At 37.2% G+C, this 15,188-nt stretch overlaps 1 protein-coding gene across 3 annotated transcripts in view; it reads right to left on the bottom strand.

Moving 5' to 3' along the window:
• The window catches only part of LOC150107659 (calmodulin-binding transcription activator 2-like), a 790,456-nt gene that overhangs the window by 145,135 nt on the left and 630,133 nt on the right, over window positions 1–15,188 (bottom strand). For all 3 annotated transcript variants that reach the window (XM_090391992.1, XM_090391993.1, XM_090391994.1), the window contains one exon: window positions 9,484–9,689. In XM_090391992.1, the coding sequence (XP_090248118.1) occupies window positions 9,484–9,689 (206 nt within the window). The remainder of the gene's footprint in view (window positions 1–9,483; window positions 9,690–15,188) is intronic.

The raw sequence follows: 15,188 nt of genomic DNA, 5'->3' as shown, positions 1-15,188 counted from the left end.
ATATTTTTGTGATAGGTGGTGGTATGAATTAGCATGTATGTATTGGCCAGTGTGTGTCGGTTTTCGGTAGACCGTGAAGGATTGCCAGTGGTTGATCGCTCCTTGTCTCCCTTGTTTATTGTTCATTGTTGGTGTTTATCGGGGAGGAGGTCTCCTGATTGGATGGATTCCTGTGATTGGCTGCCATATTTTGCCGTTGTTTCAAACTGTGGAATTTGGTCTTGAGTTTTTCTTTATTCTTTTCCAGGGTATATTTGGCTGAATTGTCAGTAATTCTTTCAGGTACTTGTAGAATGTCTGGATTAATATAGTTCGATAGTTCAGATTGCAATCTTGAAACCAGATTTTGCATTATTGCTAGGTTTTGCAGGCTGTTTGGATCTGTTCCCTGAGCATTGCTTTTTCTGTGCGGTCATAAATATGGAGTGCTTTGGCGGATGTAAATTTCTTTTTTAGCCTGATGCAGATAGGAATAAGGTTATTGTCTCTGCATCTCTTTAAAAAGGCCAGCCGATTGATCAAGAGGGAAATACGTATCTTTAACTTACCATAACTTACCATAGCTTGTTTTCTGTGTATAGTTGTATGCTCCAGAAGATGACCTTGACATAAAGGTCGAAACGTTGACTGTAGATTTTAGTTATATTAAACTAAAGTTTTTATTCAAACACTGTAGTTGTCTCCATAATTTTCAAAAATGCATTCAGATCACCGTGAAGCTTAAAAGAAAGAATGTTTATGGCAGAATTATTTTAATGAATGTCATTGGTAGGGAGGTAACTGAATCAAGCAAAATAACAGAATTACTAAGTGAACACTATGCAAGATTATATTATCCAGGTGGAAACAGTACAGTAACAAGAGAGGCAAACACTTATATGGAAACTGAGGTAAATGAACTGGAGGTGCAAAACATATTACAGAACCTTGATGTGAATACAGTTATGGCATTAGATGATATATCAGCTCAAGTTTTATGAGAAGGTGCTAGGGAATAAGAAGTGCCTTTGACTAAGTTGTTTAATCTAAGTCTTGGCTCTGGGTTAGTACTAAACAGTTCCATTGCATAAAGAAGGTGCCAGGATTGATGTAGCAAAATCACCAACTAATCAGCATATCAGAATTTGTAATCAAGGTACTGGAGAAGTTGATCAAGAGAAAAATACAGGAATGGACAGACAGAATTGGGATACAATGTGTGTGGGGGGGGGGGGACATGTTTTTTTTTAGGGTGGGTTGTGCCTCAATAACTTGCTCATGTTTTATAATACAGTAACAGCTGAGTTGAATAAAGGTAATGGGTTTACAGTGATACTGCATGGAATTTTAATGGGTAAATTATAGCACATGGGGATGGATATAAAGTTGGTGATTGGTGAAGTGGATAAGAGGGTGATTGATGGAGAGATATCAGAGTAGTTTATTCAGTAAGCCCAGTAAAAGGACTGTGACTATTGTTGTGCCACAGAGCACTGTTCTCAAGGCCACTACTATTTAATTTGTTCATTAATGATATAGGAGAGGATCTGAGAGGTTTCAGTTGTTTTCCGATTGTGCAAAATTGGGTAGAGGCAAAAGCTAATACAGATGACATTAACATTTTGCAGAATGATTTGGATATTACTAAAGAAAGAGTCATACAGCTTCATTTGGGTGACCATCAGCCCCTCTATATTCACGACTCTTCACTCTTGAAGATATTAACACTGCTCTAATGGACATGAAACCAGGCAAGGCTCCAGGTTTCGATGGAATTCATGCTGATTTCCTGTTGATGACAGGCCAAAAAGCTCGACAGTGGTTGGCTTGCTTTTTCTCTGACATTCTCCAGACTGGTAGACTTCCAAGAGAGTTTAAGAGGACAAAAATTATCTTCATCTTAAAATCAGGAAAAACCAACAACAAACCAGAAAATTACCAACCAATCACCCTGCTTAGCTCCTAGAAAGGCATTCTAGGAGCTAAGCCTCTCCATCCAATAAGCTCCTAGAAAGGCTCATCCTTAATAGAACTGCCCCTAAGATAACAGAACAAGTCCCAGTGGAACAGGCCGGATTCAGACATAAACGAAGCTGCTGTGATCAGGTTCTGTCACTCACCACACATATAGAGGCAGGCTACCAACAATGCCGGAAAACAGCTGTAGCTTTTGTAGATCTTAACGCAGCTTATGATACAGTCTGGAGGCATGGTGCAGTCTGCAAGTTGCTCCATGCAGTCCCATGCAGAACAATAGCAAAACTAATCAATGACATGGTAAGCAACCACCTGTTCCAAGTGTGTATGGACAAGAACAAAAGTAAACAAAGAACACTGGATAATGGAATACCACAAGGGTCAGTTCTGGCTCCCCCTCCTTTTTAACTTACACACTGCAGATTTGCCTAATACAGCCTCCAAGAAGTTTTGCTACACTGATGACATTGCTCTAGCCACCAGACACACCAATTTTACTACAATGGAAGATACACTAACAAATGACCTTGCAGTCCTAGATGAATACTTCAGCAAATGGAGATTATGCCCAAGTCCTAGCAAAACAGAAGTTTCATGCTTCCGCCTGAACAATAACCAGGCTAACAAAGAACTCGTGGTCTTCTTCAACCAAAATATCTGAGCATCACTCTGGATAGAACACTATCTTTTAAACCACATCTCATTAATACAGCATCCAAGCTAAAAACAAGAAACAATATACTGCAAAAACTATGTGGAACAACTTGGGGTGCCTCAGCAACAACGCTTCGCTGCACTGCTCTTGGCCTCGTTTACTCTACAGCTGAATACTGCTCACCCGTATGGATGAACAGCGGTCATGTGTATTTGGTTGATGCCCAACTTAACACCACTATGTGCCTTATTTCTGGAACTGTAAAATCAACCCCAACCTATTGGCTCCCAGTGCTAAGCAACATCCCACTTCCACACATCCGCAGATCCAACTTTCTTCTACATGAATACAGCAAAATCATGGAAATTCAAAATCTTCCAATCCATGAAGACATCCCACCCCTAGAAATAAACAGGCTAAAGTCAAGGCACCCTCCAATCTTAACAGCAAAAAATCTTGCAGAGACAATTGTCAACATGAAGGAGAAGTGGAAAGAGTCCTGGCGTAACACTTCAACAGGGATCTTCCATGAATTAGTGGACCCAACACAGATACCTTAGGGTTTTGACCTATCTCAGAAAACTTGGTCTGTCCTTAACCGAATCCGCACCAACCATGGCAGATGTGCAGACCACCTTTACAAATGGGACATGATTGCCTCACCCAGGTGCAACTGTGGATCCACCAGACAATTAATCATATTACAGCAGAATGTGTCCAACTTGCATACAGTGGAAACCTGTCAGACTTCATCTATACTACACCAAGTGCAATTGACTGGATAATCAACCTAGACATTCAGTTGTAGCCTATTCTTGAGTGTCTCTTTTATGACTGTATTATGTCTTATTATTGTACATATGTTTATTACTATGTCCATATTAAGGATTAATGTAATGTAACTTTTCATGTGTGAGCCATATGCTAAATAAATAAATAAATAATTTCGGCAATGTAAAATTACATAGGAAATAATGTTGAATCTTTAATATCCATTTTTCCTATGTGATTTGGATAGATTGGCAGTGTTGACAAAGGAGAATGGATGTCAGTTTAATGTAGCTAAGTGTAAGGTTATGCATTTTGGAGTGAAAAGATTACCAGCTGTGTATCACATTGATCGAACTGTACTATAGGAAATTGATGAAGCCAGGGATTTGGGGGTGTTAGTGGATAGGGAGTTAAAGTTTAGAGAGCATATTGCAAAAGTGGCTAAAGCAGCTCATCAGATTACTTGGTTACTGAAGAATACTCAGACAAGCAAGTTATTATACCTCTTCATAGAGCCTTGGTTTATATCTTGATTATTGTATTAGAGGAGGTGGAGAGGATCCAGAGGTGAGTAATCAAGATGGTATCAGGTCTATGGAATTAACTTATGATGACAGGTTGAAGATTTATGGCTTATAGAAACTGGTTGGAAGGCAGAAAAGGGGTTGTATGATTGAAACATGCAAATTACTGAAGGGTTTTTACAAGATTAATACAGAAGAATTTTTTTCAGAACAAGTCTGAAAGAACTAGGAGGTCATCTTTGGAAACTGAGCAATAGTATAGTTAGCAGGGCTGTCAGGACTAGAATTTTTGCTTGGAGAGTGGCAAATGAGTGGAATAGGTTGCCAGTGTGTTGTGGGTGCCATGACTATGAATGAATTCAAAGCTAAGTATGAGAGATACTGCACAAATGTTGGATAGTGATTGGCATGATGTTTAGGACCTCCCTCAATGAGTCTAAGGACTCCATGGAGTATCTAATAATAATAATAATAATAATAATAATAATAATAATAATAATAATTTTGTAAAGGCATGTGACAGACAGATTGCCACATGATTAGTTGATATTTAAGGTGCAGCATATGGATTTAATTATCAGGCAGTGCACTGGAATTGAAATTAGCTGGGTGATGGTTATCAAAACAAGTGGAAAGTAGGAGAGTGAGAAGTCGCTTTTTTTTTGCATTGAGACTTGATGGACCATGGAATGAATTACCTAAGACTGGTGAGAATGCAAACAATGAATGAGTTTAAGGAGTGGTATGATAGACCGTGTTCTTTAAGAGAGGTCTCCATGATGAATAACTCCATGTAGGTGCTGAATAATAATCATAATAAAAGTAATCTCTACATTAATGAAAATGAAAGCCTGGAAAGTAAGGCAAAAAATCAAGAAGGATTAGAGATGTAGCTTATGTTTCTAAACTTCCTTTGGACCTATTGTTGGTTTCTTTCTTTTTTTTTTTTTTAATAATAAAAAAATGGAAATTATAGTCCATTAGGAATAGAAAGCCAATGAGAAAGAAGAAATTAATTAACAGTGGATTTGAAGAGCTTGAAAATACACAAGAGTTCCAAAGAATAGCAGCAGAGGGGATATAAAAGAAGATAAAGAAAATTTTGATTGGTGACTTTAGGATTGAACTGTGAAGAAGTGTTCAGTAACTGCTGTATGTATTCCTACAGATTTAAATACAAAGAAATAGATGTCATTTCGGATTAACACTGACTTTGGATATCTCTAGAAAATGCATGTGAAAGTAAATGAATGTCGGTATGAAAAGAGAGCACAGTGAACTGGTGAGAGATGGGTCCCTTTACTCAGCCCGACCTATTCTGTACTGAGTCAAGAGGTTCAAAAGAGATTTTTGCTTTGCAAATATTTAAAGCAATACTTCAAGAAAAAATGGAAACTTAATTTCTAGATGCTTTTGTGATGTGACTATGAGGAGGTGCTGAAAAGTTGTGATAATGACCATGAAAGAATTGAGGTAGAACCATGTAACTTACATATTATTCTACATATTCCCCATGAAGTGTTATACACTTGTTACAATGTTGCTGCATCATTTGCAATCCTCTGAGAAGTATTTCCCTTGTTGCACAAATGCTGAACAAAAATAGATAATTTTTGTTCTAGATGTTTACCAGAACTTTTCAGCCCCCTTGTCTGCATCATTCCGAAGGGTCCTGTGGCTGGTGTTAATTCAATGTTCTGCAAGGCCACACCTGTGACACTTAATCAGTTTATATTATTATTCAGGCCTCCATGGAGTCAAAAGACTCATCGCAGGAGGTCCTTCCTAGGAAACACAAAGTCTATCATACCACTCCTTAAACTCACTGACCGTTCTCGCTCTCACCACTCTATCAAGCAATGCATTCCATGGTTCAACCCACCATGCAAAGAAACCACTCCTCACCCTCTAGCTCACAGTTTCCTTTCGCAACTTCCAGGGATGGCCCCTTGTCATCACTCCTTCCTGCTGTTCAACCAAGCGAAAGAACTCTATAATCCTGTAAACAACCCAGTTGGGTGTAAGATCGGTGACCTGAAATATGTTTTTAAATGGAAAGGCCCATTTGTCCAAAATAGGAAAAGTTATAGACACCATGTAGCAACAATGGAAGAATTTTATCTTTAGGAGAAGATACAAGTAGGATGTAATGTTCAATGTGTTTGTATGTGACTGCAAGTTGAAATTTCTTAAGGACATCCGACATGTTCAGTCATGCCTTAATATATTGGACAGAAATCTGTACAAGAAATTTCTATACAATATTCTATTCCTCTTCTCACACAATTTGGAGGAAAATGGCTGATAATTTTGTTAATGCCTTTTTGTTTATTATCATTCAGAGCAGAGAATCTGCTTGATAAAAGAAATTTCTCGCCGAAGAGATGGTTATGAATAACCAATGTTGTGAGCAGCAGTGGTCTGATTATACTGTATTTCTGTGAAGAGTGACGTGAGGATGTTTGATGAATATAATGGCCAGAAAAACTATGTTTATGGTGTGTGGATGTGACAGGAGAACCAATCTGCTTCTCGCATACTCGATTTTAAGGCATCAGACATTAATTTTTTTAATTAAGTTCTTGCTGTGAGTAATTCCAGATAGCAAAGACATCATCCACATAACACATCCAGGTTTTATCTACAGTATTTATCTACAGTACTTGGGTATAATGATGGAAGTTCAGAGGACATATTGCAAAAGTTGATAAAATAGCTCAAAGGACTGCTTGGAAGTTGAAAAACAAACTAACAAGTAAAGATATTATCCCTCTTTATAAAGCCACATTTTGACTATTGCTCAAAGATTTGATCTGGGTTTTTTGGGGACCAGGAAGTGGTAGAGAGGATTCAGAGATGAGTGACCAAGATGGTGACAGGTCTGCAAAATATTCCCTACAAGGATAGGTTGAAGGTTTGTGGATTACAAACCTTCAACCTATTGAGAGGCAGAAAAGAGGGCACATGATAGAAACTTTTAAGATATTAAAAGGTTTTTATTAAATTGATGCAAATGAAATGTTTCAATATATGACAAATAGTTCTCTGACTAGGATTTGTGTGTGTAATTCTTATTATTATTATTACTCCGGGCAACTCCAAGGAGTCGACAGACTCATTGAAGGAGGCCCTAACATCATGTCAAGAACAACTATTCGACATTCACACAGTATCTATCATACCTCGCCTTGAACTCGTTCATGGTTGTAACACTCACAACAGACTCTGGCAGCTAATTCCACTCATTCACCACTCGCCAAGTAAAAAACCTAGCTCTAACACCTCTGCTAACCACATTCTTGCCCAGCTTCCATGTATGGCCCCTAGTCCTCCCACCACCAGTCCTATTCTTAAAAATATCTTCTGGATTAATCTTATAGAAACCCTTCACTAATTTGAATGTCTCAATCATATCACCCCTTTTCCGCCTATCAACCAATTTTTGCAACCCACAAATCTTCAACTTGTTCTCATAAGGTTCATTCCACAGACCTGCTATCATCTTGGTCACTCGTCTCTGGATCCTCTCCACCTTTTCCCCATCAAGAAGAAACCCTGGTGCCCATATCTGGGCACAGTAGTCTAGATGGGGGTCTTATCAAGGCTCAATACAGAGGAACAATAACCTGTTTGTCTCTGCTTGTTAAAGTATTTTTCAGAAGCCAAGTGATTTGATGAGCTGATTTAGCCACTTTTGGGTCTCCCATAATGAGTCTCTGGACTTCATGGAGATGCTGTAAATAATAATAATTTAGAAGAAAAAAAAAACTCTTCCCTCAATGGAATCTGCAACATGCTCATCTATATCCCTTCCAATAGCTTTAATTTCTCCAATTTTGCATGTCCGTTCTCTCACTGAACAAAACTTTCTCCAGACACATAACATCAAATCCATTTAAGCGCAATCCATCAGGCATATATAAGTTCCTTTCATTTATGATTTTCACTCCAAACATATAAAACTTGATTAATTTATATGGCCCCTCTAAATTCAATCATATCTTGTCATGAGACTTACAAAATCTTCCTTTGCACTCATCTTTTTCATACCATCCATGATTCTTTTGTATATAATACTTTTTCAACTTTTAAATCATTCATTCTGATCAAAATTATTAACTCTTTTACTTTGTTTTGGAAAATAGATGGCATTACTAATACAATTAATCTTTTCACCAGGAAAGCACGATTACATCAAGCACTCCTCAATCACGTCTGTAATCATGAAATCGCCATACAGTATGTACTTACCCTCTCTTTTTTTTTTTGCTTATTTATTAATAATATCCTTACTTTTCCCTCTCACCTCTCATTTCATACTTTCTTCTGCATTACCACTTGTCCAATGCTTCTCCAAACACTCTGGCTCATGTTTTGTCCTAAAGACATCATTTCATCACTTATTTTTGTTATCTTTCAACTCACATTTTTATTATTTATACCTTATTCACTTTCACTTATTTTTATATTCTTCTCTTCATTTTCTACAACATTTTCACAAATGTTTACCACACACACTGCTAACTGACATGTACACTTTCTACAATTCCACACACACACACACACACACACACACACACACACACACACACACACACACACACACACACACACACACACATCTCATGCAGTCCTGCATGTTAAATTCCCAAAACAATGATAATGTGACCACCTAATCCTTATTCATTTTAGGACATTAGTAGCAGTATAATAATATATAAAAATAAGCTTACCACTGACAAGCTGCATATTGCACAAGACATACTACCATAAACAGAGATAAAAGCAATACATTTTAGAATGAAAAGATAAAAAATAATGAAAAAACAAACTAGAAACCTCTTAAATACTGTTTATAGTATTTCTAAAAAAAAAAAAATGCAAGTATTATTAGGAAAGATATTTAAGACATATTGAAAATTATAATAAATATACAGTCAAAGATTACATAGTAATAATGGTCCAAAATTCCCATTGATTGCATTAATTCCCGGTTCCACCAATATACACTTTTGGAAAAAATGCCCCATAAGATAGAGATCAAACATGGGCTTTTTAAGCCATTTCAAGGCCTCCAAATAAATAGGGTAGTGGTCTCACATTGCACAATGAAATTCACCTTCCACCTAAAGATAATTATAAACAACCATGCCCAAATCAGGATACAAACCCATGTCCCTGTTGGTTGGAAAGCATATGTGCTAACCGCTTGGCCAACCAAACATGCAATGTTATTTCTGTGATTTAGAAATGCTGTCTGGCATTTCAGAAATGGAGGGGAGGGAATTCAGTAAATAGCCAGAGTTGCAAACTATTTATCTACAAAAAATATGTTAAATTAAGGACACAAGCAATGTCTGTACTCTGACTCTTAGGCAATGTATCCCATAATTAACCAAAAACTAAACCTAAATGATAAAGAAATATTGAAACATATTATCACATTTGTTCCTGCTATTATAATTATTTAATAATAATTTTACTGCATTATTAAAAAAGTAGAAATTAAATAAAATTTTAATCTAATATGTAATTAGTTTAAATGCACTTTTTTGGTTATGAAAGTTAATGCAATACCTCTCATCTAATGAAAGAGTTTCATTTTCTTGTAAATGTTGAGCATCCTCCAACTGTTCAATTTCTTGAGCAAGATCCAAATGATTTTGCTCTTTGGCTACCATTATGGGGCTACGACCATGTGCATCAGTAATTTTAGTAGCAGTTCTATTCCACTGATATAATAAGAGTGCAACCTCTTTGTGCCCAAGTCCACAAGCCCACATCTGCAAAAAAATTATTGTTATCATTACTAATGAAAATTTACTAAATAATAGACAATCATTGCTATAACTTAGGGATAAACTACTATTTTAGAGAATAATAATTTAATGACTCGATTTTTTTTTACCCTTTTATCAGAGTTTCCCTACGGCTTATATTATAATAATATGGTTTCTCAACTTGGAAACACATAGTTGAAAAAGTTATTGTAAATTAAAATGCAAAGATATTATGAGACTTTAAAATTCAGACAGATGGACATCTAGAACATAATATTATTATTATTATTATCCACGCCTCCATGGAGTCAAAAGACTCATCGTGGGAGGTCGGTTTTAGGAAATACAAAGTCTATCATACCACTCCTTGAACCCATTAACCGTCCCCACTCCAACCACTCTCTCAGGCAATGCATTCTAAGGTTCAACCACTCTCCACGCAAAGAAACCACTCCTCGCCCTCTTGCGCACAGCCTCCTTTCGTAACTTCCAGGGATGGCCCCTTGTCATCGCTCCTTTCTGCTGTTCCACTAAGTGAAAAAACTCTCCAATGTCTACCCTGTAACTGCCTCTCAACAGTTTAAAAGTCTCGATCATATCACCTCTCCTTCTATCCACCAAACTCTGCAGTCAACATTCCCTCAGTCAATCCTCATAACTCATATTGTACAGTCCTGAAACCATCTTTGTTATCCAGCTCTGTACCCTTTCCACAGTCAATTTATCCCCTTCAAATCCTAGGGACCAAATCTGAGAACAATAGTCTAAGTGTGGTCTGATCAGGGCTTCATACAACGGAATGATAACTCTTTTATCTCTGCAGTTGAAAGTTTATTTTTCACTGGGTTAAACTATGATAAATTTAGTTTAATCCTTTATCCCAGTGAGAGCAAACAAAGTTTGCACCTGAAAATATCTTCAGGACTGAATATAGTGTTGTACTATCTTACTTGGGTAAGTAGTACAACACCAGGCAACTCGTAGCAAAGGTGGAGCAAGCTACCAAAATTTAATAAAAAAAGGTGGCAAACCTTTTGGCAACTCCTATAGGTAAAGATGACCTTGCTACTGCTTCTGCCTGTATCTGCAACTCTGGGCCTGGGCTCCACTGAAGAGACCTCAATAAAGGTCGAAACTAGTATGGGTAGTGGCCAATCCATGAATGCATAACAGTATACATATCCACAAGGAGATGTGTTTTGCATTATGGGAGATACTGGGATAGGAGTGTTGGTAGCTTGTTCCACCTTTGCTATGAGTTGCCTGGTGTTGTACTACTTAACCAGGTAAGATAGTACAACACTATATTCAGTCCTGAAGATATTTTCAGGCACAAACTTTGTTTGCTCTCACTGGGATAAAGGATTAAACTAAATTTATCATTTATCTCTGCAGGTCAGCATCCTTCTCAGTATTGCAGCAATCCTCTGAGTTACCCTCACCACCTTTGCAATATGCTCCCTGAATTGCCAGTTGAAGAACAACACGTGTTTATTGATGTGACAATACGAGGGAAACAGTAGAGTAGAAGAAAAAGTTCATAAAAAAACTGACCAATTATAGAGAATTGGAGAATGAAATTCGACAACTTTGGAACAAAGGGACAACAACAGTTCTGTCATAGGAGCAGGAGCAATACCAAGAGATGTTTATGAAACATCTGGAAAAGCTGAACCTCCCAGATATAACACCATCTAAACTCCAGAAAATGGCACTTTTAGGGACATCTCAACAATATCTAGATGAATCTTAGACCTTTAGAAAAAACCCAAATTAGAATCATTTGCCAGTCAAACATATCATTTTGTTGTTTAATGCTATTATTATAATAGGTGTCTGTATGGAGCCAGAAGACTAATCGCAGGAGACCCTATATTGACAAACTAGCCAACTAAGTTTGGTAAACATGAACTCTGTTAAATGAATATGGAAATAATAATAATTATAATTATTATTATTATTATTCAGGACCTCTAAGAAGCAAAAAGACTGGCTGTGGAAGATCGATCTTAGACAGCACAAAATCTGTATTGAGATTCCCTAATTTCTTTCGCAGTCTGTCTGTCACCACCCACTTAGGTAATGAATTCCATGGCCTAACCAAAATCTAATCTGAAACGATAAAGAATATATATTACACTGTTCATTAAGAATATCTGAAGTATGCTAAACCAAAAGTCCTGGAGTAAAATTCATGTTCTAGAGTCCTTGAAGTAGCATGTCTATTATTCATTTATCATCTATTAATATAAGTACTAGGCACTTCTCTCTCTCTCTCTCAATATATATCGACACACATACATGAGAGTGATTTTTTACAAGACAGCCTTTGAATAAAAGTAACAAAGGTGTTTATAGTTTTGACTGCTAGAGTGTGCTGTAATTGCAGGTGCAACTTTCAAGTCAGGTGATGCAGCAGTTTTCGTGTGTGAATGAAGCGTGTGAGAAGTTGCATCATGGAGCAAGAGCTGTGATAAAATTTTCTGTAAATTAGGAAAAACTGCTACAGAAGTGTATGAAGACCTAAAAATGTTTATGCCAATTTTTAGCCATGCACAGGTGTTTCACAGAGGAGGTGTGTGTGGGGGGGGGGGTCCCTGGAGGATCAACCATGCTGTGGATGACCAGTTTTTGCATGGACAAATAAAAATGTGATGAAAGCTAGGAAAATTGTTGCTCATGGCAGGCAAATAACCACTAGGCTTGGTGTCGGTAAGGAAACAGCCAGATTAATCTTAGAAAAAGATTTGTACAAGAGGAAGATTTGTTCATGATTTGTGCTGCACACCTTGACACATGAACAGACATAGCACCAAGTTGCATGTTGTCAAAATTCATACATTCATATATGCAGTCGATCAAGATCTTGATGCGATGCAAAGAATTGTCACCGATGATGAAAGTTAGTGTTTTTAATTTCATCTGAAAATGAAATGACAGAGCATGGAATGTTGTGGAAGATAATGGTCATTGTTTTTTTTCGACGCTGCTGGAATTATCCACTGCAAATTTGTTCTTGAGGTACCATAGTGAACAGTCAGTATTATTTAGGAGTAATACAACATCTGTATACCCTCATATGACATGTCAGGAATGAGCTGTTCCACAATAACAACAATTGGTTTCTGTTGCATGACAACATGCCAGCACACTACTGTGCACTGTGTGTGAAGCAGTTTCTAGCTTTGAAGTCGATCTGTATGATCAAACATCCCCCCCCCCCCCCCATTTGCCAGCTTTGGCTCCCACAGGTGTATTCCCAAAGATGAAGTGTGCCTTGAAAGGGGAGCACTCCAGCAGTATTGAGAAAAACACAAAGTGACCCAGAGACTGAAGGAGGTTCCCATTCAGGACTTCCACTGTATCTTCAAACACCTGTACGACAGATGTAAATGGTGTGTAGGGGTGGAGGAAGATTATTTTGAATCTGTGTAATTGACAATTCCAAATATAGTCCTTTGTTTTAATATAATAATTGTTGTCTCATTATTAAATGAGAACACAGTGTACACACATACATACATATATTTTTAAAACTTCATAGGGAGTTAGGCGACTGTTTGGAACTCTCTTCATAGAGAATTGAAATACTCAATAATTGCTGAAATCCTGGGTGAAAGTCCTATGTAAATTGTGAATCTCTAATTCTGTAGATTGAAGCAGAAGTTGATAGCAGTTTTAGGGATGTACACATTTGAATTTAAGCCTAAAATGTGAAGCTTGAGATTGATTTCATTATTATCTTCATGCCTCCATGGAGTCAATGACTCATTGTGGGAGGGGACCTTCTGCCAAACATACACAGTTCATCATACATGCCTTAACATATTCTCTGCAGTCAATACACTCATCATCATCATCATCAAATTCCTGCCATGTACCCTCAAGGGGTGTACAGGATATGACAGTACTACATGAAAAAATTACATCATTACTAACTTCCTATCTACAATTTTCCTCCAAATCAGTCTGTTACTTGTCAAGACTCCAACATTATCAGATCTTATATTTCTATCATCTAAGGCACTTTGTACCGTATCAATCCACCTATATCTTGGTCTTCCTCTGGGTCGTTTTCCTGCCAACCTGGCAGAGAACACTTGTTTTGCTAATCTTTCCTCTCTCATTCTATTTAAGTGACCATACCATCTGAGATTAGCTCTGCTAACGCATTCCTGGATGCTGACAATGTCAAGTTCTTTCCTAATATCCTCATTTTTAATATGATATTGCCATTGATGCCATCTGTTCACGCCTCTAATCTTTCTCAGGACTCTCATATCTGCGGTCTCTAGTCTTTGGTCAAGTGTTTTACTTCTGACCCAGCTCTCAGATCCATAAGTTAAAATTGGTTTGAACACAGTCTTGTATACAGCTAATTTAGTGTTCCGACTAATTTCTTTCTTATTCCATATGAATTTATTCAATTGACTTCCCACGATACCAGCTTTGCTGATTCTGTTGTCTATTTCTATATTTAGTTTACCATCTTCAGTAAAAATTGTGCCTAAGTAGCTGAAATGTTTTACTTGTTCCACAGGTTCTCCATTCACAACACAGTTGACATTTTCAATGATTCTGCCTATTTTCATTGTCTTTGTCTTTTTATTGCTGACCTTCATACCATATCTATTACAACAGCTATTCAATTTAGTCAGAGAATCTTGCAGACTTGTAGCGGATTTATTTAGAAGTATAACATCATCCACATAAAGCAAAGAGCTGACATTAACATCTCCAATTTTGATATCAGGTTTAACACCACATTCCTTCATAATGTGATCCATATAGTCAATACACTCTCAAGCAATATATTCCGATCATTCACCAGTCTCAATGAAAAAAAGTTTCCAAACAGCTTCCAGGGATGATCTCTTGTTCTCCTCTCATCTCTCACCATTATATGAAAAACTTCTTCAATGTTAATCTAATAAAAAACCCTTACCAAGCTTATAAGTTTCTACCATATCTCCTCTCTTCCTCCTATCAGCTAGACTGTGATTTTTATTTTATCAACATACTCAACATTCCAGAGACCAAAACCACCTTAGTCGGTTGCCTCTGGACCTTTCAAATATCTCCTCATCTTTCTGAAAACAAACTGACAAAAATTGCACACATTAATCCATATGCAGCCTAATACCAATGGAACCATAATCTCCATACTTCTACAAGTCAGTATCCTATGCATCATTGCCAGGGTTCAGTGTCATTCTCATAATGTGTTCTCTATATTTTAGGTCCCTATCCACCATCACTCCCAGATGTCTCATTTCTTTAACCTCTTCCAATATATCCCCACCAACTGTATACTCTACGTCCCATCTTTGTTTTCCAAATGTTAAAACCAGTGGTGCACCCAGAAGGGGGGGGGGGACCCTTCCCCCAAAGAAAAAGGAAAAAAACACTAGAAAATTTTCCAATTTTTTTTTCATAATTAAAATTCATTTTTTTATTTATGTTGTGTCATGTCTTCTATTTCTATACTACTTATGAATTAGC

The sequence above is a fragment of the Typopeltis vanoorti genome, chromosome 4, assembly GCF_054136105.1.
Source record: "Typopeltis vanoorti isolate ZY-2024b chromosome 4, IOZ_Tvanoo_1.0, whole genome shotgun sequence".
NCBI classification, from domain to species: Eukaryota; Metazoa; Arthropoda; class Arachnida; order Uropygi; family Thelyphonidae; genus Typopeltis; species Typopeltis vanoorti.
Note: the sequence above shows the minus strand (reverse complement) of the source record. Positions and strands in the feature narration are given on the sequence as shown.